We start from the raw sequence: 27,644 nt of genomic DNA on the forward strand, positions 1-27,644 counted from the left end.
ACACATGCAAAAGCAAACCCCAAACGCCTCTAAAATGACAAAGTCTGGTTGTACATAATATTTTTCATTTTGATAGTTCATCCATCTCTGCTGGGTGACTGCAGCAGGACTGACCAGCCTGAGTTGAAGTCCAATCTGTAAAAATATTAAAAGCACATATTATTCTGAATGCTGTGCCACTGATATAACCACATCTGTCACTATTTCTTTAAGAAGTGTCCTTAGGCTTCAAAGACTATTAAATGACCAACATAAGGTTAGCTGCTGTTATTCAAATTTAAAGGTTTAACAACAGAAAGTTTTATGGTGTATGTCTTTCAAGCTAGGGCTTGGTTTCGTAATTTTTTAAGGAATTTTAAATGCTGTCCCCCCCGTGTATATGCACTACCACATACACATGAATAGTATCCTTTTTTAATATAAAAAAACACAGAAAAATGACATAAATGTAGAATTTAACCTGCCTTTCTTCTGCTGGGGATTCAATATTAAACTTCTGTTGATTTTCCAATTATAAGTGCATCACCCTGCAAAACAAGAAACCACTCAAATATATTAGCATGTAATAAAAAAGTCAAAACATAACTGCATAACTTAAGTTCTTAATGACACTGAATCGTCATGTTGGAAAACTGCTGCATCAGACCTGCTAATGAACTGAGCTACAAAAACAACCTGAGAAACGCTGAGACCATAATTTTCAGCTCATTTACTAATTCACCAGGTTGCCTTGTTACACCTTCACCTGCACTTGAGAATTAGCCAGATGAGGAGGTTTGGGAGCTACACCTGGCTTCTTTCTGGTAGCTGTCGGTGAGCTGCTTCGCCTCAGGCTGGGTGTCCGACAGGTCTGTGGGTGGGTCTGTGAATTCTGAGATACACAGGAGGAGTCGTCCACTATTTCGCCACTGATGGCAGACAGACAGCTGTGCTCCGAGCTGCTGAAGAGATTCGTGCACTCCTCAGAAGACTCGGTGCTGTCCACTACACGGAAAGAAAACAGGTTTTTTGACATCAAACTGATATAAGTTAACATTTCATAGTGATGTTCAAGAAAAAAATAGAAACCTAGTAAAGATCGCACTGCAGTTTTTCACACTGCTGTGCCACTAGATTGGGCCAAACTAAAAGATAAACTTAAACCCTCCAGTGGATTTAAATATAACTACTGCTCTATGTTAGGATAATCACCATATGATTAGTTCTGATTTATCATTTAGTCATTTACTGTTTGAATACTAGTAAGTTAAAAAGTCAGCAGCAAACAAACACGTCTCTCTATAGGGAACAAAAAACCTTAAAATAAACTCACTCAGTGGATGGCGATCATTGCACTGCTCATAGTTAAGGTGATGTTGATGTAGGTGATGATTGTTGAGTTCATTGTCAGTCACAGCGTCAGGGGAGGAGCAGACAGCTGGATTGGCATCCACGCCCTGCGACAGGTTCCCGGGATGTCCGGCAGGGGGCAGTGAGCCACGGCCGGATGAGGAAGACGATTGGCTGAGGGTGGTGGAGGTGGTGCTGCCAGAGCCAATGGAGTGAGGTCGGGGATAGTCTAAACCCCTGTGTGAACAACACGCCACAGGGACTGACGACATACATAGATATTAATGAGACAATAATGGGCTTGATTAGTGAGCAATGAGGACTGTTGAAGTACATGCACATGAAAAAGTATTCTCTCCGTAGCTGGATTAGTGGGCTTTACCAAATGTCAGGGCAATCAATAAAATCAGTGCTATAAAAATTTGTTTATAATAATAATGGATTGCATTTATATACCGCTTTTCGAGACCCTCAAAGCGCTTTATAACACGTTTAGTACAACAAAGACCAAACTGATGCACAGCCCCCCATTCCCCAAAATTATCTGTGATGTGATAGAACAAGAAGAATGAAATGATATGCAATTGATTAAAAACAATTCATTAAAGAATTTTATAAAAATACAAAAAAGTAGTTTTTGAGAGTATTTCAGCGCTTCCTCAATTATAATAGCTTTTGTTTGATGTGCTCTTTGTAAGTGATACATGCACAGTGGAGGAAATAATCATTTGATCCACTACAAACCAGCCAGATTTGTGGTTCCCACAGATTACAATCAGTGTATTCATCAGTTAATTACAGATACTCCTGATCTCAAATTGTTATGTGTATAAAGCTCTCCCACCATGGGCGAGACCAAAGAGCTGGCAAAGGACATCAGGGACAAGATTGCAGGCCTGCTGGCTGGAATGGACTACAAGACAATCAACAAGAATCTTAGTGAGAAGATGACAACTGCTGGTGTGACTGTTTGGAAATGGAAGAAATACAAATGACAATCAGTTGCGCTTAGTCTGCAGCTCCATGCAGGATCTTGCTTCATTAGGTGGGAGTGATAATGAGAAAGGTGGTGGATTAGTCCAAACTACAATGGAGGATCTGAAGGCAGTTGGGCAGAACAAGCCCATTTTATGTAAATGACTCAATGGGCGTAAAATCTTTGACACACCCCATACCATACCCATACTGTCGGGCTAAAGAAGCATGTTAAGGTCGTGGAGTGGCCTAGCCAGTCACAGACCTCAGCCATATACAAAATCTGTTGACAGCCAAGAAAGATAAAGGATTAAGAGTTTCTGTAAAGAGGATTGGGCCAAAATCCTGATATGTGTGCAAACTTGGTGACCAACTACCATCTTACTGCTGTGGTTGCCAACAAAGGTTTCTCCAGCAAGTGCTAAAGCTTTGCTTGGGGATCAAATACTTATTTTATTCAATGACATGACATGAGACTGTTCACTTACAAATTCTTACAAATTCAGCAAGGGATCAATTAATTATTTCCCCCACTGTAAGTTAAAGTTTTTCAAATAACACGTAAAGTGCCTTTATTGTCACATTTAACTTAAATATGTTTCAGGACACAGCCCTTGATCAGATTTCCTGTATCCAGGGGATCTTTACTAGTGTAAAGATTCCAATTGGAATGTTACACTTTGGTGGTGTTACACCAATTGCAAGCATATCAGCTGTGGAAAAGGAATGATGTTTTTTGTTTTTTTTGCAATGGATTATAGTGATTTTCAACTCAATTAATTCCTAACCATCCCCAGAGCCATGACACAATAATAATTACAACCTAATGTCAACCTCAAGCCTTTTGGGAGGGTTAAATGGATGAATTAAATGTTAAACTTTTAATTAACTGAAAAAACTAAAACTATAGTACAAAGGGTGGAAATAACACCAAGACTGCAAGAGAACTCTGAATTGTTATGTTATATCTGATAGATGAAGTGGAATTTAGTTTAAAATGTTGTATGTGCAGCTCCTTACTTCTGTCGGTAACAACACAGCTGACAGCTCGGTCACAAATTGCAGCATCACTGGGTTGAATATCCATGAATGGCTTGCGGTCCATTCCCATGAATACCCTCTCCTGCATGCGCATTTCTGGAACAAAACGTAGATTCACAATATGTTTTTAAACCTGTGAAGCACCGTGCACTGGGTCAAATGCTAAATAAAGACAGTATGTTGTCACAACCTCTACTATGAGCAGCCTGATCCCAGAGTATCCTCTCCAGGTCTGTGGTCCAGGCTTTCTTCACCTCCACGCTTGAGGCTCTCAGAGTGTAGGTGTCCTCACTTTTTCTCCTCCGGAACCAGATCTCAAAACACAGAGCGCTCATAGCAGAGTTATGAGTCATCCCAATGTCATTTGTCTGAAGAAGAAAATAGAAAGAGATGTAGAAATTTCTCATCCTGGAGGATTCAAGCAGCATTGACATGTAATTCCTTGTAAATTGTGTTTTAAGGTTCAAAAAGGGTTGACTGTTTAGGTTCTGACAACCCTTTGATGAGCAAGGACATGTGCAGACCTTGAATGACTGCTTGTAGATGTACACGTCGTTTCCGATGTCCGTCTTCTTGGTCTTGCTGAAGAGAATCAGATCTTCAAAGAGGAAGACGCGGCGGACACATTTCTTCTTCCTGAAGAAAACCGTGAACTCATCCTGGCGAATCAGCTGGCCTTGTTCTTTCAAATTCACCTGACAGAAAAAAGGGGACGCAACTGTCACTGTCATGCAACAACTGTAATTTAAGTTGACCCGGCCTCCCGTTTTAAAATCTTACATCACAATCCTGAATGGCATCCATGGTGAGTAAATCGTTGCCATGACGCATCTGAAATCGAATCAGAGCTGCGGCAGCCTGGATCTCGGCCCTCTCCCGCTCCCTCTCACTGCTCGTCAGGTCAGGCACATACACAGCTGGGCCGGACACGCTTTGCGCGCATATATTAGAAGTGCACAGTGCATCCTGGATTATATCTTTTGGCCTGTATGAGCCAGCCAAAGCTAACATGTCCTGGAGCAGAAGGCTGTACTTGCTAATTCTCTGGATAGGGCGCAGAAGGTAGGATGAAAGGTCCATCATGTCTCCCAGCTCCTGCTGCTTCTTCTGTGAAGGAACAGAAAAGGTAGAGCGTAAGTCTAAAAAGTAAAAGCATGGCACAAACACTCCTACTGTAGCTGTTGGACAATGGTGGGAGCTGTTCTTATATACCTTGGAAGGGTGCATTATTAAACATACTGCTACCCCTACGCTTCCTAGAAAATGCACTTATGGTACAAGTTTGAACATCCTAGGTGCCTAGGTTCCTTCTTGAGTTACCGCAAACACCAGATTTTCAGAAAACTCTGAAACTTTCAAAAGCCCCGATCGTGAGATCGAGGTCACACAGATTAGAATTTGTTTTTACCAGGTGCATCTATCGTATCTAGGGATGGGTACCGGTGTCCGGTGCCATGATGGCACCGGTTCTGACATAAACGGTAGTAACCAGACCGAAAAGCAGCGCACATTTCGGTGCTTTATTTCGGTGCTTTTTTTTCCTGAGCTGTGATACACTTCTAGCCAATCATTTTACGTTTCCGAGGATAGTAGGCGGGGCCAGGTACGTACGTTCTGTTAGAGCAGAGCTACAGATTAAAAATGCCCAAGGCAAAGCGGTCAAAAGTCTGGCTGTACTTCACAGCAAAATATGCAAACTCAGCAGCTTGCAACAAGTGCTTTAAGCTGATACTGTCAAAGGAGGTAACACCAAGAATCCGATTAAACAGCTGGCGACGCATAGCGGGTTTTTTTTTTAAAAGCCGAGAAATGCGCGGTATTTGATAGCTTGCTGCGAGACCTCACACCGTGCACGTCGGGTGGGTTGCCAGTTATCGGACCCGGAGCAACATCCCCCAAAAACCCGAAGAATAGAGTCCTGGCCCAGAGGAGGAGCCAGACATTTGAAACACCCGGGGCTTAGCCCTAAAGGGTAGTATGCATGTGGGATTTTTTTTTTTTTTTTTTGAGGGGGGGGGGTGTAGAAATGACTGAAAGATTAATAGGCTCTGTTTTGAATTTTGTTCAAAAAAGAATGACTTCATATAGGGAAATATATATATCACACATGCAGGACACCTTAAACTAGTTTTTTAATTGAGCAGCGAGACAGAACGAAGTCGGGGCTGTATCAAGACACAGGGACTAAACCCCAATTCAACCAGACCCAGAACTGATCCAGAATTAAAACAGGACTACAACAGTTCAAAAGCAGGATTACTGAGGACTTAACCAAGACATAACCACAATCAGAACTAGATGATAGTAGCACTAAAAATCATCATAGACCTGCACTACACTTATTTATTTAATTCTACCAAAGTACAATATTTAGATTGAGAAAAGTTTATATAATTATTTAGCCTTGTTGTGCAAACAAGCCTGCAGAACTTAATAAATATAGAATTTGAAAAATAGCAAACCTAAAAAGAAACACTAGGTACGAGATACATGAGTACCTATGATACAGTGATACTTTTAGTAAGCAACCATTTGACTAACATGTGTGTCTCACCTGCTCTTGTTCATCTCTGTTCTGTCCCCATTCTCCATCTCAATCTCTGCTCCTCTCTCTCCCTCTTTGTGCTGACAATCATCAAATATACAGTTGAAACCAGATATTTACACACTCTTCAGATAAAAACACTTTTTTAATTGTAACATCAAATCAGACTAAATGTTTATTTTTTTAGATTGATAAATATAAAAACATATTTGTTAACTTTAAGAGTAAAGAGAGAAACTGTCTGTGTTTTTTAATTGCAAATGGCACCAAATTGTATTCAAACTGAGCCACACTTATGGAGCTCCACGATTCTTTTCCTGGTGTTTTGGTTGACATCTCTTGATTTTCCCATGTCAAAGAAACAGGCTCTGTGTTTTGCCTTATATGCATCCACAGCTGTGCCACCAATTTACTCACATGGACTCTACTAACCTATCAGAAGCTTCTTCAGCTCAGAATGGAATCGTCTGGAGTTTTTTTTATTAATTAACAATAAACTTAGTGTACATGTACTCCTAAATTTAATGAAAGTGATAAAAATAGACAGCTCTGTCTCTCTTTATTCTGACATTTAACTAATTCAAAATATATTTCAATATTTATCTAAAACAAAAGTTTACTCTAAATTGATGTTGTACAGTAAAAATGTTTTATGTTTTCTCCCTAAAGTGTAAATATCTGGTTACAAATGTGAATATCCTGCTGTGTACTGAAATCCCTCTTGTTTTGCATAGAAATATACTGAACAACATAGTAAGCATGATATATAAAATAACATTTACCCGAGTTTTTTCTTTGAAAGAACCCTCGAATGTCCATTCTTATGTTTCAGTACATAACTGAAACCGATTTAGTCGGGGAGGGTAAGAACTGAAAATATGAAATAAACACACGTAAGCTAAGACTCTCTAAAAAATAGCATTTGTTCGGCTTTTCATTTCGCCATTTGTTGATTCACTTGAAGAGCAAGTAACGTAATATTGGTCAAGTGATCAGTTTCATATCAATCTTTCGTGATGCACCGTCATATTTACATTATTTGTACAGTACGAATGATTTGCTTTGGTACCTGGTCAAACTTAAGCTCTCCTTAGTATGGCTGGCTCCGTCTCTCCAACAGCGCACTCACGGGCAGCAGCTCCCCCCGCCCCCTCGCTCAGTCGCTTAGTGCCTGAGCTTGGATCATACCAATATCAGGGGGGGATTCACGCACAGTCGTAAATTCCCACAGTGTGCACTATGTGCTTCGAATATTGTGTGTACTTTTTGTTTTATACAGTTGTCAGCCAGGCATCTAACTATGAAAAAATTACACTCCAAAATACCCCGGGCTTCTGACAAAACAACCCGGGCTTAAGCCCCGTAAGCCACCCCCACGCTCCGCCCCTGTCCTGGCCCCTAGCCCTGCCAGTGTAGCAGAAATGATGAGGATGATGATGCAGCAGCAGCCGTTCTTCTCTGCGTGAGTAGCTTAATGTTGTTCGTGTGTAATTTACGTTGAGTAGGCTAACCACGTTATTACATTAATGCATGTAAGGTGAACTAGCAAACATCATCATAGCTACATGCGGCTGTCTTCTTGTTTGATGGCAGATACTCCCTTCACCCTGCCAAAAAGGCTAAAATGACCAAAGAAAAATTGGAAAACAGTTAAACATGAGAGGTTTTTGGACAAAGTTTGTGTTTTTTCCATTGATTAAGCACTGCTTCCAGCCAAGAGTGATACCATATATGCCACATAGCTGCAGAAAAGGCTAGCATTGTTATCTTTTTACAAAAAAAACCAGCTGAACATGAGAGGTTTTTGGACAAAGTTTGTGTTCTCCATTCTTTAAGCACCGGTTCGAGCACCGTTTAAGCACCGGCACCGTTTCAAAAGTACCGATTTGGCACCGGTATCGGATAAAACCTAAACGATACCCATCCCTAATCGTATCGATTTGAAAATCCTACAGTGCCTCATTCTTGATTTATCATGTTCACATAGTTGGGTCTCCACACCTCCCTTCCACCTGCCAGTAACGGGGTAAGTGGGTAACAACAATAGCCCATCAGCCCCTTCAGCTGAGGGGTAAAACGTTGTCTGTGGAATACTTTTAATCACTCAGCTCTTTTAGAGTTGTAAGTTAGAGTTATAATAAATACAGTAAATCTCCTTTACATCATTAAGTTAGAAAACTGCTTTAAAAGTTTTTCATTGACAGGAAGACGTAAATTAACCTTGAAGATGTCATGGGGACGGTGCAGGATCAGGGCATCTGATTGAGGTTTGTTCTTGCTGTACAAAGCATATAGACCAAAACTCTTACTCTGTGGAAAAATACAGTTTAATGTAAAGTGAAAATTTTTTCTGAGAAGAAGTAAAAACATTATGTAGAATAAATATTGTATGAAAAAGTATAACGCAGTCACAGAGTTGTTACTCACGTGTCTGAGAAAGCAGCGGGCCATCATCGCAGGCTCCCTTGGACAGGCCTCCAGCTCTGGCAGGAAATAGTGGCTGTGGAAATCATAAAGCTTCTCCAGGTTGCCAAAGATGACCCCTCGCTTGCCCCTGAGGTCCTGGGGGATGTCTAGTCTGTCCATTAGGGGGAGGTAGTGGGTGAGGATGTAGCCTAAGGAGCGGACATACTCCCTCTCTGTGAACACCAACTCCTCCATGACACGCTGCAGCCTCCTGGTGACAGGAGGATATAATCATACAAAATATTCTAAACAAATGTTAACATGCTCAGGTAAAAAAAAAGTGCAGACATCTTCTGATAACTACAGTACTGTGTAAAAGTCTTTGACCGGCCCTTATTTTTTTTATATTTTCCTACAAATATAGGTAAAGGTGCAGCGGTTTATTGTAATGTGCAAACATAAATGGGAATACAGTATATAAGGCAAAATCTGTGTGTACAGTTCTGAGGTTGAAAGGTTGAAAGTGTTTTCTTTTTCGGATGTTGGCTGCCTTTTGTTTTATTCTCTGTCAAGATGACCTCACACTGCTTCAATAATGTTGAGTTATCATAATGAATGATTGTGTACCAGTCTGTTAGTTATTAAAAAAATACAACAAACTTCTTTGAAGAAAAATACAAAGAAATGAGAGGTGGTCCAAGACTTTTTCACAGTACTGTACATTCTCGTTGTTACGCTTATCATCAGCTATCTTTCCCATTTCAGATAGATACATTATTATTTTGCTTCCGTCACGTATATAGTAAGAAAAAAAAAGCCAGCATTTGTGAATTATGGAAACAACCCGCTGGGCACAGATAAATATTTACACCACGAACCTACATTTTTCCCCCAACTTCTTCTGCATTGGGTTAAATGTAAATTTATTGCAAACAAAGTTTCTCAGCACAGTATTTAAGATATTCGAAATTTCCAGTGAGGTAATAGCAGCACTGATAGTCTGTGCTCAGTAAGCCCGTTCCATCAATCCATGACACAAAGATGGAAAAAACAGAGGGAAAGTGAACAGACAGTACCTGTAGCTCTTCATTGCCAGCTTAGAGACAGAAAAGAGTGCATGAAAGACTCACATGAGCCACATAAGATGAGCCAAATTAAAGTTAATCATCAAATATTACTTATTCTCTATAGGCCATAATGATTTCACCCACACACAGAAGACTTACAGGGCGCGGCTGGCACTCCCATGTGGACTCTCTAAACAACAGGTCCCCTCATTCCTCCCAGTGGGCAGGCTGGAGTGTTTGCAGCATGAAGTCCCTTTACCCCCCACAGTCCCGTGGTCGCTCATGCAGGAGTCTTCTGAGCAGAAGCTCCCATGGCGGGAGATCTGAAACTTCTGAGCTTCTTGGAGGATTCGACAAGACGGCTGACCATGGTGGGAACAAGATGATGGGGTTCGAACTCGCTGCTCTGGAGGAGTAGATGATCCTGCTTTTGCCACTCGTGTGGTACATGAGTCCTGACTCGCTGACCTCACCCCAAAACCCCGTCCCCATGGAAACCATTGGCAGCCGACAGTGTGGGATTGAGACAGAGCGGCAGTGTCTCTCTCGCTCCTAGCTCTGCTTATTTGTCTCCTCTTCACCTCTCTTTCTGTTCTCCTTTCTGACCTGTATAAAAATGACACAGAGACACTGTTACTACTTCTGTAGCACAGCCATGCTACAGAAAACCAACTCAAAACTGCCTTTAAGGTTCTTAATCATCTTAAATGTTTATTCAGATCCATAAATCTTTATTTTTTATGCCAGCGGAGATCCAAAACACTTTTTGTATTTTTTGTTTAAATTTTGTATACCATGACATAATGCACAGGGCATCTACAATTACTATAATTGGATTATAATTATTATTACACAGAGAAATTCTCCCAAATATTACAAATATTATCTAACAGAAGAGTGTGAGACTTGCTTTGGAAATCAAAGTGAGTTAAATATTTAATAAGAGGGATGGATAGACAACCAAAGAAATTATTTTACCTATGAGGAGATTGTGGAGCGACCTTTGACCCCTGGTAAATTCCAGCCTCACTGTAATCCTCAGGTTTAACGATGATGTTACAGCAGGCTACAGCTGTTGAATTAGCGCAGTTGTTGCCCAGGATCGGTCTTCTCTTTCCTAAATCCACCGCTCCTGACATGATGCTTTCCCACTGCGGATGCCGAGGCCCAGGGGTTGATTGTACCACCAAATTATGGCTGCCGGGAGAAGCTGTCTGAACATTAGTGCTCACCACGTCAACAAAATGACCTTCACACCAGCTGCTAGAATCTGGTTGCTGGTGATAAACCTCATCCACATTCTGCATCCTCTCCTGAAGCTGTTGCCGGGCTTCCTGACTTCTCAGCCAGGCAAAGTTCCAGACACGCATCCCCCGGGAGCCCTGCAGGAAGCTGGCCTGTGCCTTTACCTCCTGGAATTTCTCCGGGCTGAACTGTTGGAACCTGTCATGGAAAGCCTGGAGGATGGAGCTGTCGGTGCATGAGGGGGAAACACCGGTGGTGGTTGGATGTGAGCCTTGCTCTGTATGGATGTCAAACTGACAAAGGGATGCAATGTTTGGACTAGAGTCTTGGTTTTGGAGCAGAGTGTCTCTTTGTTTAACCTGTGAGGCGCTTTCAAGGTCCTGCACTGCATGGATTCTGGACTGACACTGGTCCAGGTAATCAATGCATTCACTGGACAGTGCTGTAGCCTGTTTATAAAAGAAATGTCTATTTAAATAAAAGTAAATGAAAAAGACTTCTTACTACTTTTTAAAAAACGAGTAGTTCTAACCTAGAAAGTCAGATGTTAAAAAATGCAAAGTACAGGATAAAAAGTATGAAAGTTTGGGGTTCCCAAACAGGCAAAACATGCAGTATGAGAGCAACAAGCGACAAGTATCAAATACAAACCTGCTCACAAAAATCGCACACGTTGACCATGATCTGCAGCTCTCTGCCACACGCCTCTGCTCGGCATAGGAAGTCCTCCAGGCCTGACTTGAAGGTACAGACAAAATCCCTGAACGCCTCAGTCTCTGGGTAGGAGATCCCTCTCTGCTGAAGCCGCTCGGCCTCTGACACCAAAGACATGGCGTGGTGCCGTCGGTCCTGCAGGGGGACAGAAAGAGAGACTCAGAGAGCTGCACAAACAAACACAAATACAGGGAGAGTGGCAATCACAAATAAAATCTTAGACTGACATTAGCTTCAATTAGGAAACCAGTGAAGATGTTGAGGATCTGCTCCATTCTGTCTCCAGAGTCCTCCACTGACTCTGCCTCCAACAAATGGTGCTCTCCCTCCTCATTAAACCACTGCTGAATCTACATAGGGGTGGAGACACAAAAGTTATGTATTTGGTAATGTAGCATATAAGAAAACTGAATATGTGCAGACTCCAGTGTGTGCATATGCATATGCATATTCAGCTGCAACTAAACTGAATGTGCTGCTTTTCATTTCTCAGTTAAAAGCAGCACTGAGTTAATTAAAATGTTTTAGTGTCTAGTTTTTTTTTGTTGTTCATTCGCATTATAACACAAAGAGAGCAGGAATAAAATATAAACTGTTTGCATATTACCTGTTTATATAAATATATATATATGTATATATAATATGTATGCATATATACATATATATATATATACACACTGAGGTGTGTATATATATATATATATATCAACTTAGAGCATAAATAAGTTACCATCAGTGCCTGATTTAAATTTGTAATGAAGTGATATTAAAAGCCACAAACTAGAGGAAATCTTGCACAAGCCCTCGTTTTTTCTTTTTAACACTATATTCTATATGATCAATTACAGCTAAATTATACTTTCAATTTATTTACACACAAAAATCCTGAAATTCTACACTTCAATACAGCCACCTAATTCCTTGCTGAATCAGTGGCCTTTTGTGATGTCAGGATCACAGGACCTACACCAACTTTAGTCTAAAAATACCTTTTCAAATAAGAAACCTTTAACCTTAGTAAACAGAACATCAGTCAACGTACCTGTGTGAAGTGCCCCTCCATCTCTCTGAGTTGGAGCAGGTACTCCAGGTGCTCCAGCGACACGTTGGACCGCTGCACGAGGACGTGAGCCTGCTCCTCAACGTGGTTGTACAGACCTGTCACTGAGTCCACTGCATCACTGTATTGAGGAAAACGTAACATCAAAGGCTTCACAAAGAAGTTGATAAAAGTAGTGAATGTCATTTTAAACATTTCAGTGTACTCCAGCACCCCCACTGAAGATGAGACCACACTTTTAATGTAACTTACCTGAAAAGATAAAGGCCAGCACCTACTCAAAGTGTAGGAAAACACTTACTTATAAATGAATCAGTGTGTCTGGCCTCATGTTCTTTCCTGTACCTGTTGTTTCATATTCAATAAACTACGGCAAATGTGATGTTAAGATGACACTTTGCTATTCTAACAATGTTTAATTGCCAGTTATAGAAAGATACTGACACTTGTTGTTTCACAGCAAAACCTGAATCAGACTGTAGGACAACAGCTGGGATTTTCTACACTTGCAAACATAGCATTAGGATGATTCGTGGTTACCTAAAGTCCTCACAGTGGGGGTATTTGAGGTCGCTCTGCTTCCTTAGCCTAGCCAGGATAGCTCCACCCTCTCTCTGCAGGCTGACCAATCGGCTGTCCTCCAGAACATCCCTCATCAGAGTCCTCTGGTCTATCATGCACTGCTGCACACCCTGTTACATAAAGACCAAACAAAGAAGTAGTTACTGAGGAGAAGGTAACCTCAATTTCCAAGGTCCAAATAACAAAATGAAAAACCAGTCAAAGGCAAGTGTTCAAGTACCTGTACAGTATCTGTCCTGCGGGGCTCCTCGAGCTTGCTGATGGCTCTCAGGAGCAGGCTGGAGGCCACATGCAGATCGTAGACAAATGGGAAGAGTTTCTGCAGAACAAAAGATGTGGCTAAGCAGTGAAAAGGCAGACAGGCATGGACAAATGGAAACAGTTAATATCATAATGTGACGGCCTCACCTGATGTAGCTCCTTCCAGTCAACGTTACCACGAGACAGTGTCCCATCCAGGTGTGAACTCAGCTGACTCACCTCCACCAGCTTCAGCAACGATTTAACTGATGTCACTATATCAGTCTGTCAAATTACCAGGAACATATTTAAGTCATTACTCAGTATTTAACCACAGGAGATTGTTCACTTATCACCTTTAGCAGACACATTGTAGATCTTTATGTAATCTGGTTTATTAAATCCTTCAAATTCTACATTTTTTGCTTTCATTTTAACTAATTAGTGCACGGACAAAACTGGAACTTTGGACCTCTCGGTGTGTTTGCTGGTATTTGATTTAGATGATTGTCCTTATAAGATCAACAGCAGATCGTTTTGATCTATTTAGTTTTGTAATTAGTTCATCTTATACACCGTTGAAAACAAAACATCTGATAAAGAAAACTTATCTTTGATTAAAGACCTGTTCTTTCCTTCAACAGCTGATAGTCATGCAATATGACATATTTTACTCTCTTAACAAAATATTTAGCTGTTGCTAGTTGCAAACACATATAGGAGATTAGATTTCATTCACAAAAGAAAGAAATTGTCTTCTGGGGAACAGGACTGTAAATGCAAAGAGTCTCAAGATGTAAGATATTTGCATGGCTAGACACACATGCTTTTGCACTCTTAGAAATAATGCATAATATATACATATATGGCATGTAATACATACACACAGATGTTCAGTGAGCTGGATTAGCGTTTGTGCTGAGCTGATTCTGCCCCCTGGGCCTAATGTTTAACTCCCCTGCTTTACGAGGGCTTTCTTTTAAAAATGGATGTAAAGAGTGAAAAAGCTGACCTGTATCCCTGGACACCTTTCTGGTCTGAAGTTGTTCTCTTTGTCCACCAGCATAACCAAACTGCTCACTGCTTGAGGGCGCTGCTCCTGCAAGGATTTAACACTCCACTGAGCTAATCATGACAAATAAATCAACAGATGTATACTGAAAACTAATGTCATCTCTTGCTCTCTTGCAAACAAGCAGGGTGCTGATGCATTTTAGGACTTGATCTTTCACCCAGTATTTATGATCTGCAAACAGGAGCACTCAGCCAGAGATTAACACATAAAACATCAATTACCTGTGATCAGCTGTAGCAAGCTGTAATAAGGAAAGTTTGTTTGCTTCATACCTGAAGAGTCATCAAAGCTTTATAGAGGTGCGGCTGAGGATTAGTTTTCCTCGCATCGAACACTAGTGTCATCCCACTGTCTCTGATTTCTGTCCTACAAAAACAAACATTCCAACTAGCACACAGTATTTCCACAAATAAAACAGAGACAACCACATAAATGAGAAAACTCCTGCTTTCCAGCAGGTCTGTGAATGCAGAGAGGGTCTATTTTAAGTGTTTGGTTGAATGATTTATTCATTTCTTACCTGGTAATAGAGTGGAAGTAGAGCAGCATCTGGAAGATCTCCTGGCTTGTTACAGCTGTTCGCCATCCCGGGTGGTCACCATACAGTTCAACTACTGCCCTGCCCGTCCTGTCTCTGCCGCCTGGAGGGGTAAGAGAAAGGAGAGATGAGGATAAAAATAAAAATAAAATATGTCGCATACGCGGGAGGGTTTTCACAAACGAGCTGATATATTTTCAAAAGTTTAAAAGTGAGAAAAACTTTGCAAAATAATACTGCAGCTGACAAAATAGTGAGGACCAAAGTCTAGAATAATAATAATCAAAAAAGAGAGAAGCAAACAGATGGTTCAATGTTTTCTAGGTACAATGCATAGTAGTGAAGGCTTCTATTAGGAGTAATAGGTTATGCAGCAGTGTTCATATTTAAGATTTCATCATTGCATAATGACCTCTAACTACAGGTCAGTAGAGTCGCCTGCTTCACATTTACATGAGTCCAACAACACATTGCAGCAACCAAAGACAAACAAACTAGACCCGAGCAAGGTCATTCACATTTTCCTGTAGAATTCACTTGGTTGAATTCTGAAACCACACTGTTAGATGCCTCCAAGTTAAACACAACACTTTATAAGTGAATTTCACAGCAAATGTTGCAAAGCAAATGTTTTCTATGAGCGCAAAAACAATAAAATATTTATTTTCATAAATAAATAAAATCACAGATACAGACTCTCACACTGAAATAATGTCATATATTAGATAGCAGATGAGATTTTTATATTGATGCTTTTACACTGCAGCTCTGAACCTTTCTAGACTTTATCCAACAGAGGTGCAGTCAGGTCATTAAGCAGTCTGATGTGTAACTGCACCCAACAGTCTAGTAAAGCCACAGCTAGCTACTGGACTTCTGGTGTGCCGCATACTGCATGCTGTACTCAGAGAGCATACTTGCATAAGGCCAGTGGAGTATTTTTTACAGTGGTATTTGTGAGAAAGAGCAACAATGTTCCAAGATGATTCTTCAATCAGTGCACATGGATATTAATGGATAGCTTTTTATTTTATTTATTGTATATCAAATTGATTACCTGTAAGTGATGCTACTCCCAGATAGAGGGGGTGGGCTCGGGGGTCTGGAGATCCTAGAGGTAAGTGGTCAGGTCTAGGACGAACAGAGGGAGGCCGGGAGGTCTTCTGTGTCCCTGCCACTAGAGGTGTATCTGTCTGTGATGGTTTCTGTGTTTGCTGGCTGTTTCTACTAGTTATGGAAGCGCTGCCAGGCTGATCACCATCTGAACAAAGTTTGAAAACAAAATAAAATGAACCTAACAACACCAAAATGACCGCAAAGACAACTACAGAGAAGAATGACTTAAGTATGTACCTAGAACAGCCATGTTCCTCCTGTTGATCTTTGGTGAAACTAATCTGAAGGCGGTGCTGTTTTTACATTTAACCACATGCAGCTGGGGAATCTCTGCACAGGAGTTGCTATTTTCTTTCCTCCTGACATTTTTACCATCGACGATAACCAGTTCACACTTCTCTGAGGTGTCCACAACAGCAGTGGAGAGGGATGAACACCTTTTATTCGATGTGCATACTTGTGTGTTTTGTGATGCTGTGAAAGGGCTCCCCGCAGAACTTGTTCTGTTTGGCAGCTGCTCGCAGGGTTTGAGGGTCACGTGCTTCCCAGAAATTTCATTCGAACTAAATAGTAATCCGTGGTGTTTGGTGGAGACACGTGACTGTCCATTTGAGCTCGACTGAGCTTTAGCGTTAGTCATCTGTGTTTCTACTGTTGAATTTGTTCCATTCACATTGTGTGTACTGCCATAGGCAGAGTTTACATCCAGTGGTTCCCTAAATGGCACTGTGGTCCTATCATATGTCTGCTCTGGTAGCTCACCAAAGTGACAAGCATTTATTCCCCTGTAATCCATACAGGGGGTGATGTTTATATCTCCTGGTTTCCAATACGGAGCTGTGTCATATTCTCCCGACTCCTTACAAACAGCTTGAGGACGGTGGTTTTGCATCCCAGAGTCACCATACATTCTTTGAAAATTAAAACACAGATCCCTTGTTTCATTCTCAAGTGGCCCCTGTCTGTTTTTACACAGTGAGAAATCACCATCCTCCTCCACCACAGCTAATGCAGCTCCTTTCTCTTTCTCCTTTCCAAATGTGACGGGATTTTGCAGCGCAGCCTGGTAGGAGTCCCTGTATCGACACCTCAGCTCCTGAGCCCTGGAAACCTTTCCGCCCTGTTTTCTTCTCATGCATGGAGTACAGGGTTTCTCTGAGAAATGCACAGTCCGGATACACTCAGAGGGATCAGTGAAGTCAGAGTGAGGGTGGTGAGGCTGGGAAGGACTGAAAGTGGATGGAGGTCCTTTTTCTGCAGACTCGTTGGGTCTAAGATGACTTTGCGTTTGAGGTTTTGCAGGTAGCTGCACTGGTGCTTGCCACTGTGTGGGAGGTGGCATCCGTGTTGTCGTCTGCCCTTGTGTTTGCCTGTGTGAATCCTGTGGCTGGATTTGTGCAGGTCTCTGCAGATATCTCTGCATTTGTCCCTGAATTTGTGCATGTGGTTGGATTTGTGCCTCTGATTTTTGTTTTTCTTCTTTAATTGACTGAGCTCTACCGAAAAGCATAGTGGCTTGAAGGATATCAATATATTCCCCTTCTGCACCAACAATGGGTGCTGGCTCACCTCTACTGGTATCTTGAAGGTTTCTATCTTTACCTTTATCTTGCGCTGTGATTTCAGCACCCTTATCTTGACCTTTGCATACAATTAGATCAGTATTCGTAGGGGTCCACGTATCTGAAACAGTGCTTGGTCTTGTGCTTGTACCTTTCCCAGTAAAGCGGCTATCCCACGTGTTAGGGGACACCCAACCTAAAGGCTTAGGCTCTGATTCAGTCTCTGTAACTCTGATCAGCCTTGACGAAGAAGCAGCACTAACATCAACCAAGCAAAGCGACACAGCAATACCGTGCTTTGCTGGACATATTCTGGTCTCCACGGAGAAGGGAGAGGGATGTGAAGAAGATGTTAAAACTGAATTTTGAATGGTTAGAGGAAGCAGTTTGAGTGCAGATTCCTTTGAAGGAATAAGTGGTAAAGATTGATTAGATGAAGAATTAGGAAGAGGTGAAAGGAGAGGAAGCGGAGATGGCAAAGCAGGATATGAGCGAGGAGCAGAGGCCATACTACTCCTAGCACTGTGTGGCCTGTCGGCAAATTCAGGCACGGCCACCCGTTCCCATGGTAACCTCACCACGCCCTGCTCTGTGGCAAGCAGGCATCGGCTGAGAGGCGTTCCCTGGCGGCCGTTGTTGAGCTCATCTAACCAGTCGAGGCTGAATATGCAAGGATAGGAAGTTTCAGGAATTGGGGTTTCCTCTACTAATTCCTCCAATAAGTCCTCGTCTTCCAGGAGGCTGCAAACCACGATGCGAGCTGATTGGTCACAGAATGGTGCCACCTGGAGATAAAAATCACCCGGCTGAAGTAGCACTGGGTCGATGGGAGCAAGATGGACGACAACTTGGTCACATAAGCACAGAGGCCAGCCCTCATAGACGAAAAGAACACCAGAGTATGGAGCCTAAAGGGGACAGGACATGGGCACCAGAAAGAAGTGTACTCAGTATTCTGCTCTATATTAACAAAAGTGCTGAATGTACATAAAAGTCTCTTTAGCTTAGCATCCCACTGGGGTTTACAAACAATGACTTACACATGCAGCCTGCTGCACGGTGTCTAAGATGTGCTTGGCTGGGACCAGAAAGTCCAGCAAGCACCGAAGGGCGTCTCCCTGATAATGATTGTCGATGACTTGGAAGAGCTGGCTGAGAAGCGTGGGGGCGGTGGCCTCAAAGGGCGGGAACAGCACAGACAGAAGGTTTTGGATGGATCCCTCGAGAGAATCAAAGTTCTGGAAACATAAGAGAGAGCAGAAAGCTACAGATGTTACTTAGCAACAAGTTTTTGAAACTTCATACCACTGATTTCCCGAATTACATCATGATGTCAGTGACAAAAAAAATAATCAAACACCTCCATCATTTTTACATATATTCATTCAGCTGCTTAGAAGTTGAACCTTAGTGCAGGCAATCAATATTTCATTCTCAATTTAAAAATAAAATTTTAAACTTTTTTGATTTTTATCATCTGAAATCATATTTAGACTAAATCTGTGCTAGCCAGTATTTCTAACCTTTGAGATGCTGGGATTCTTGCTTGATAACTGATTAATAAAATATTCTGACAGTCAACTGATCAATTTATCAGGTATCGAAACTGTGACTTCACGTTAACCGCATAAAATATTTACTTAGTGCAGTGCAAAGTAATACTAAACAGCAGTAAAGCAGGAGTCAGCTGCTTCCATCTGCCTGTTGTCCACAGTAAATTACAGAGGCCTTGTCCTCATGCTCACAGAACAGCTTCACAAACACACAAACACCTCAGGCTCATCAATGAATATCGAGGCAGCCGGCCTGACAACAAACATCCAAGCAAACATAGTGTGTGATGCCTGGTCCCGAGGTTCACAGGCCTCCTGGTTTATAGTTTCACATTCCCTTTGACCTGAACTCATGGCCCACTACCCACTTTTAGGCCCTTCTTTATTTAGACCAGCAAAGGCCACAGCACCAGACCTCTGGGGTTCACATACAGTATATACACGTACATGGGGGCTATATGGCTTAGAAGAAAAGTGATGTGTGAATCTCCATGCAGAAGTTGGATCTTATTACAGCTGGATATAGTGAGCATAGTTGTTTTGCCAGAAAGAAAAAAGCACATTTTCATACATGCCAAACCAGAATGTAAAAGTCACTGTCCACTGCATATTTTCATTAAGATTATTTACCACTCAGCTCAAAGATTCAAAGCTGGAGTGACAGACATGGATAAGCAGAGATGGAGACATAGACGTGTTTTGGTGTGATGAATTAGCGCCTCTGACACTGATACTTGCTCGCTGTCTCGTGTTCAAACCAATTCAGTTCAGTTGTATTTTTATATAGTGCCAAATCACAACAACAGTGGCCTCAAGGCCCTTTAAGTTGTAAAGTAAAGACCCTACAATAATACAGAAAATCCCCCCAAAATTAGATGACCTACCATGAGGAAGCACTTAACAGTGGGAAGGAAAATCTCCCTTTTAACAGGAAGAAACCTCCACCAGAATGAGGCTCGGGGATTGGCCACCATGTAAATGAGAACAGGCAAGAGATATCATGTGTTCTGTATCTTTTTCTTGCCACTTCTATGAAGGGCTGTGCGGCACTTTTGGTCTTCATTAAGCAGTTTAACGCATTCATATTTGCATTTTCTCAAAAGTGACTTTTTCAGTTCTATGCATAACGTGCCTAAAGGTTTCATCTTATTTTATTTTTTTGCTGCTGCCTGTTCTCATTTACCATGTGGCCATCTACCCTCTTCATCTCATCCCCTTACATTATCATCCAAGGAACGCTGGAATCTCCACCAGTCCATAGCGCCTACAGCTTCAGAAACAACACTGTGACTCAGAGCTGTTTAGTCAGCTTTGACACATCCTGCTGGGATACAACACAACAATGGCTACTGGGGTAAAAAGAAAGAAAAGGATAAGGGGGTGTTTAAAAAAAGTGGTGGTGGGTGCTAAATGAGAGAAGATATGGATGGGTACAGACTGAAGCGCTTTATGAAGTGTAAGCAAATTCAGCTCATAGCACATACATTTTAAATGAAGGGTTTTCCTGTCTTAATCACCAAGAAAAGCACACCAGCTTCATCAACTCTTAAATGATGCCAGTGAAAGGGTATGCTGGTGTGGAGGTCTATATACAAGCCTCTGATTCAAGCTGTGCCTGCACTGCTGGTGATGGGTAAGCTGTGAGAAGCAGGACAAATCACCATTTACTGCATGTGCACCAACAAAGATGCCTATTTAAGCAATTTTTAAAATGCGTGTTTTTTAACTTATGTGTTTACTGGTTAGCCTGCCACCAGTATGCGGCGTATTAGCGGACTGCGCAGGCATGTCTCTCTGGCTAGGCAGATTCACATGGCTCTATATACACACCCGGATCTTTCTCACTCAGCCACTGAAATAAATAACGAGGCTCACATTACTGTGGATAAGATGTCCCAGTGCTGGAGCTGAGGACAGTTTGAATATTTATGTCCAGTATCATTATGAAGCAGAAATAGTCCTTGAACATTCCTGATGTCAAGGAGGTTCCTGTCTGGACAAAAAGAAGATACTTAACACTAAAGAATGAAAAGAGTGCACAGTGACATCCCTGTAGTCCATGTGCTTCTTGGGGAATTTTTCCTTTTTCATCAGTAGTCTCTGGTGGCAAGGGACAAGAAATGAAGAACAAGGGAATACAATGCACCAAAGGTCTAGGGTTGGATTTGAACCAAGGACAATGCGATTACATGCTGTCCCTCTTTGATCCCTAAACTAGGACACCAGCATGATCCCAACTGTGCCATTGTATGAAAATCCAGTTTAAAAAAAAGAGTGTCCAGATTGGATCATTAATATCCATTATTCCTGCTGACTGACATAAACAAACTATTTCTTGGAATGAATGAAAACATGCAGATATTTATTCTTAGGTTCAGCGCAATGACTTTAAGGAATACAGAAATTGAAAATCAACAAGAAAATGTTGTATTTGTGAACACTGACATCCTTGGAAAATTTATTTGAATCTTTTCTTGTTATTAACACAGTCAACCATTAACACTATTATCATTATCCACTCAAATATAAATTTTTTTGTGATACATTATAAGCAAAGAGCCTGAGAACTATGTGAATCCCAACAAGTCCGGCGTCTCTGATAGCAAAACCTCAAAGTCTCTGCAGACACTGACACGACCTCTAAATAAGCATTAAAAGAATCAATTTCCTGTGTTTATGTCTGCGGTTATTCATCGAAGCTGATATACACAGATTCTCTTCTGGATTGCACGAACTATTTAAAATGGTTTTAGTGCTGCCAGTTATAAGAAGTGCTGTGGGAGAAATGTGGATTCCTGTCTATTCCCAACAAGAAGGAGATCTTTCATTCCAATTCATTATTAGAGCTCCTGGAGATGCTGTGAAACTGTGTTTTTTAAAGAGGCGTCACCACTACAACAGATAACTAAACATATAATTTTCCAGCTGCCTAAGCAGCGGTCAGAACGAGTCATGTGTGGCTCCATTCATGGCTAAGTGTAAGTGTATCATATTTGATACATGAGTTTTTGAGACTTCTATATCATCACAGGGGATTTTTCCCCCCCTGATACAGTGGGCCACATTCATGTAATATGCCAAGAAAACATTTCTGTCACACCTTAAACTGTGTTTGAAAGTGAAAATTAAATCAAAATTTGGCAGCTCAGTTAATTATGCCTACAGGGAAAAATTAATTACTGCACAACTTCATTATTATTATTATGCTTTAATATGCAATGTTTACCTTCTGTTGCATCTTCTGCAGTACAAAGCATTGATATGCACTGAGTCCACTCTGTGGAGAAAACATTTGGGCTAGCTGAAAGTGTCCTCCTGTTATGCCTCAGCAGAGGACAAAGCTGAGAAAGCAGGAAAGCTCAGTAATGGGATCTTTAACCAGCTGGAACAATCTTAAGTGATACTAGATGCTGAATCAGTGAGAAACTGAGGTCAGTAAATTCTTATTGACACCACAGTCATATTCTCCTGTACATAGTCTGTGACTTGCTGTGGAGAATTGACAACATTTAAGCGTGTACTTGACCGACGGAAAAGGGGGGACTCTCCACTCCAGGTTAGGGACGAGTTATTGGCCCAAGTTGAGGAGTTTAAGTATTTCGGAGTCTTGTTCATGGTTGAGGAGAGAGGAGAGTGGGAGATCGACAGATGGATTGATGCCGAAATTAAATGAAAGAACAAGATTGCAGATACAAGCCCTGGAAATTAGCTTTCTGAGGGGTGGCTGGCCTCTCCCCTAGAGATAGGGTGAGGAGGTCGGCCATCCGGGAGAGACTCAGAGGCCACTACTCCAAATCGAAAGGAGTCAGTTGAGATGGTTCGGGTATCTGACGAGGATGCCTCCTGGGATCCTCTTGGGTGAGGTTTTCCAGGCATGTCCCACTGGTAGGAGGCCCCGGGGCAGACCCAGAGATTTTATCTCTCGGTTGGCCTGGGAACGCCTTGGTGTTACCCCAGACAAAACTGGAGGAGGTGGCCGGGGAGAGGGAGGTCTGGGCTTCTCTGCTTAGGCTGCTGCCCACGCAACGCAGCCCCGGATAAGCAGAAGAAGATGGATGGGTGTATTTAACAATAAACATTTACCAATGGTTCACAAAGAAAAGCTTTTCACCTCACCATTCGTAATTTTAGAAATTTCCAACTCTCCAGGCAGCTGAATCCTGTCTATCTGGTTGTCAGCTGACCGTCCATCAGGAGGGGAATTTTCTTGGATTTCTTTCTCATTGTATGTAGTTGTGTGCTTTCTGTGTGTTTCTTTACAGCAGGAAGGGCTCCCTTGCTCACGTCACGCTATGATAAAATTGTCTTCAGTCTGCAGCTCTGTTGACCCATTCACTGAAAATAACAAACCAGTGAATGATGACAAAAACACTCAGGCTGACCAACAGATGCTTTTAAAGAAAGGCAACCTGACATATTTAGTCATTTTAAGGACAATTCAATTGTGCTGTAAATAGATTAGCGCTGACGCAGAAGCTGTGCCGTGACACACCACCAGAACAATCGATGGCACACAGCAGAGGCTCAAACCAGCCATGGGACAAAATGTGAGGTCATGAATGTAAGTGTCCTTGTGAAAGCAGTTCCCTTTAAATAGAACTATTTTCTTTCTTTGTTTTTTAAATTATGATAAATTAACTTTTATCTTTCAGCAATGACCTGCAACTGAAAATCTTGCAAATCTGTGAAACTGAAATTGACTGTTGACAACGTCTCCATTTGAAATTACCGATGCACGTAAATCTGCCAAAAGTCTGAAGAGCATGTCTTTGCTTTTTAAATAATTGGATGCTCACGTTTAGACTGTAGCTGCTCTGGACTGCTGTTGTCTCGTACAAAACAGGAAGTTATTCCTGCTGCACAAAAGCATCTCTTGGTCTTTTTTAGAACATTTGTTTGCATTAATAATTTATTATCTGATGCTATTTACAGCTTGGGAATCTGAAGCAGAAAAAGAGTTTACTCAGAGAAAATGTACCAAATTCCATCCTTTGTCAGAGCAGCCTGACTTTTAGGAGTAAATGGACGTACCTAAAAGGTAAACTGTTGAACCTTTTAGTGTAAAAGCTGCACCTTGACACTAAAAGGTACAAGGAAAAGAAAAGCTAACTTTTTTATTATATATATATATATATATATATATATATATATATATATATATATATACATACACATATATATATATATATATATACAGACACACACACACAGGTTCTTTTACCTAGTGTGACATATCGTTCCTCTCTACCTCAACACACAGTGACACCTGAGCTGAAGCACAATGAGATTAATGAGAAAAACACAGCCTTAAAGGAATCACAATACACGACCACTACGGCATCGAGATGGCCAGACATCATATTTACTAGCCCTCACCGGGATCAGCAAATCGGACCTTGTGGAGGGCAAACACCAATCATGACAGCCTTGATAAGCAGGATGGCATGAAGGTGGCTGTAAAAGTAGCAGTCAGGAGGCAGCGAGACCTGTGTTTAAGTCATTAAAAACACGTCAGGGGTTTATGAATGAGCTGAGACTTTAAGCATGTCCTTAAACTCATCGCAAGTGAGTTGACGTGTCTGTGCTGTGTGCACATGAGGTGTGTTATTATATCAAAGTGTGGCTTAGCATTCACTGACACACTCGTCTCATCTGTAATTAGCTCACAGCTGCGCTTAATGTAACTCACACCAGCAGATTTCATAACAAACATCCAGAAATGACCACACAGAGAAAGAACCACCTGTCCTCAGACATCCTGGTGAACTTCTATCGCTGCACCATCGAGAGCATCCTGACCAACTGTATAACAGTCTGGTACGGGAACTGCTCTGCCTCGGACCGGAAGGCATTGCAGAGGGTTGTGAAAACTGCCCAGCGCATCGCTGGAGCACCACTTCCTGCCATAAAGGACATCTACAGGAAGCGGTGTCTGAAAAGGGCTGGGAAAATCATCAAAGACCCCAGTCACCCATCACATGGACTCCTCACCCTCCTGCCCTCTGGGAGGCGCTACAGGAGCCTCCGGACTAAGACCACCAGGTACCGGAACAGCTTCTTCCCCAAAGCTGTCAGACTCCTGAACTCTGCCTCCTGACATCTGACCCACGTTAACACATGGACTGGACATACACACACCCACAACCACCTACACACACACACACACACACACACACACACACACACACACACACACACACACACACACACACAATGGACAACTGTACCCTCAAACACACAATAATAACATGGACTGAACCACCACTCACAACCACTAGCACTTTATATAGCCTCTTAACTGCACTACTGTATAGTTCTGTGTAAATAATCATACGATAATTTTTAATTCTACAAGTGTTTACAACTTGCATAGTTCCCATTTCTGTATAGCTGTATATCTCATATTTCTGTATAGTTCTTTACTTCATATTCTGTATAGTTTTTCATATTTATATCCTGTTCATAGCCTGTACATAGCTTGTACTCACTACAGCCTGTACATACTTATAGTTATAGCATATTCATCACATACTTCATACCATGTACATATTACATACCATAATAGACCCATTTCTGTAATATACTTACATATCTATATTATTGCTAATATATATTGTAATATATCTATATCACTAAAGCACTTCTGGATGGATGCAAACTGCATTTTGTTGCCCTGTACCTGTGACATATGCAATGACAATAAAGTTGAATTCTATTCTATTCTATTCTGTTCTATTCTAAAACAGGTGAAAACATGGATGAACCACACTGAACATTAAAACACACAATGCCAAATTAAACCCAAAGATTTCTTTCACATATGCAGAACAAACATCTGAAGACTTAATGGGACTTAATGTGTGTGTGTGTGTGTGTGTGTGTGTGTGTGTGTGTGTGTGTGTGTGTGTGTGTGTGTGTGTGTGTGTGTGTGTGTGTGTGTGTGTGTGTGTGTGTGTGTGTGTGTGTGTGTGCAGCTCTGCCGATGTTCAGACAAATTTGGGGCAACATGCTCAGAGTTTCTGTCAGTTAGTGGTCTTTTAGTATCATCAGTAATGTTTTTGTGTTTATAGCCAAAGCAACACATACAAGTGGGCTACCCAGGTAAAGGTGTGGTGCTGATTTGTAGTTTTGCAAACAGAGTTGTTGAACTGACTGTTACGTATTTTCCATTGAGTCACCAGGACAGGACAAGACATCTTTCAGCTGAGAGAAAAAAGATGCTCTGTGTAACCTGGTCAACACAGGAACAAATACCCAAACATTGAGGTCACTCCTTAAACAGGAATAGTCGGGTTAATGGACTCTGGCTTCAACGACATGGCAAAAATGCAGGAAAGAGGGCGGGAAAATCACAGTAGTACACACACACATATATGCAGAGGCCTGCCAAATAAAACCTACAGGAGAGCTGGGCGGGCATTTTAAAATTTAGCTCTCTGCATAACATCCGTGCTGTTGGTCTGTGCCAAACTAAATCCACTTTAGAAACTGGACACACCCTCTCTCCAGCCCAGGTAGAGACGTGACAACGCTCATTCATTTACTTCTGCTTACAAGACATGCAAGCTGAGACTCTTACATTATCCCATCGCACCTCTGAGGTTCAAAAGATCTGCTGTCTGCTCTCTCGGTGCTCGCATGACTCACATCTCACATACCAGTGAGTGGAAGGAGGCAGATACAGTGGCTGGTTTGTGAAATCTGCCTTAATGCTCAGTAACCTGAGACCTTCACCTTGAGTCGAAACACGGAGGCAGAGCGGCAGCCAGTGCATGCTATGGGAGCTATGCTATACGTTAGACACACTCAGAGCACATGCATGTTACAGCATAAAGGGCTACTTGTCAGGACATAATAAATATGTAACTTGGCGATACTACTTAAAAACGAGACATTGCTCTACCTATCTACATGTCTATCTATATGTGAGGAGAGAAAACCGTATGTGTTTCATTTCAACTCTGTTAAAAAGGAAAATATACTAGAGTTGCTACCAGCAGTCATTTAGCTGATTAAATCTTTTGATAACCAATTTATAATCCAAAGATTTACAAGTGAAAAATTGAGAAACGCAGCAAATCTTCAGATATTAGACCCTGGAAACAACTCATCTTCATCAGGGCTTAGGTAGAGTGCATAAAACATTTAAGATTAATTCTTCACATGTTCACTCTGGATGAGAAACAGCACACACAGCAGACTCTCACATTACCATCTTCCTTTCTGGGTTCTGCCTTTTCTGGTTGTCACAACATCGGCAATTTCTGAGATAATCCAAAAGGAACGGGAATCGTCTACAAAGCTGCTGCTCCCGCACGCTGTCTGCTGAACCAAAATAAAATCCATTCTGCACAGACACTCGTTCACAGCTGAGTGGCTCAGGACAACCTCAAGCAAGCTGGATGAGCATTGGTCAAGTATTCAGCTGGTCCACACGCAGCCTGTGATTTGTCCTGTTATCGCTCCCTCTCTCTCTCTCTCTCAGCGCAAACTGTGTTTTCTGCATCTGTTTTTCCGTCTCTGTGTTTGTTCTCTGCCTCTTGCGGCACCTCAAGTGCTGGCCGTTATGTTCCAGGTTAGTCTGCGTGAGGAAACA

At 41.7% G+C, this 27,644-nt stretch overlaps 1 protein-coding gene across 2 annotated transcripts; it reads right to left on the minus strand.

The window, feature by feature from the left end:
* Positions 1-27,644, minus strand: LOC308406694 (pleckstrin homology domain-containing family G member 4B-like). Of its 2 annotated transcripts, none has more exons than XR_013973577.1 (25): positions 27,261-27,644; positions 18,536-18,733; positions 16,171-18,403; positions 15,875-16,078; positions 14,800-14,920; positions 14,552-14,645; positions 14,217-14,303; positions 13,373-13,489; positions 13,185-13,283; positions 12,923-13,074; positions 12,365-12,503; positions 11,550-11,672; positions 11,260-11,457; positions 10,342-11,057; positions 9,523-9,969; positions 8,318-8,567; positions 8,111-8,200; positions 4,126-4,452; positions 3,870-4,040; positions 3,536-3,713; positions 3,325-3,441; positions 1,313-1,591; positions 790-984; positions 465-527; positions 1-135 (listed from the first exon to the last, which is right to left on the minus strand). XR_013973577.1 is itself a non-coding variant. In XM_080897862.1 (25 exons), exons 1-24 carry the CDS (start codon positions 27,261-27,263, stop codon positions 489-491), a joined length of 6,621 nt encoding a protein of 2,206 aa, XP_080753988.1. In that variant the 5' UTR covers positions 27,264-27,644; the 3' UTR covers positions 1-135; positions 465-488. The 2 variants fall into 2 exon arrangements, 1 of the variants encoding a protein (XP_080753988.1); XM_080897862.1 differs by having other exon boundaries at positions 746-984.

Source organism: Rhamphochromis sp. 'chilingali' (assembly GCF_963969265.1).
Source record: "Rhamphochromis sp. 'chilingali' genome assembly, chromosome: 12".
NCBI classification, from domain to species: domain Eukaryota; kingdom Metazoa; phylum Chordata; class Actinopteri; order Cichliformes; family Cichlidae; genus Rhamphochromis; species Rhamphochromis sp. 'chilingali'.

What these genes read in the sequence shown, in the direction of transcription:
- LOC308406694 (XM_080897862.1), bottom strand. An exon ending in GTTTCCTAATTGAAGCTAAT is followed by an intron (nt 11,458 to 11,549) that starts GTCAGTCTAAGA and finishes GTCCCCCTGCAG; the next exon opens with GACCGACGGCACCACGCCAT. An exon ending in GCTCCACAATCTCCTCATAG is followed by an intron (nt 9,970 to 10,341) that starts GTAAAATAATTT and finishes ATTTTTATACAG; the next exon opens with GTCAGAAAGGAGAACAGAAA.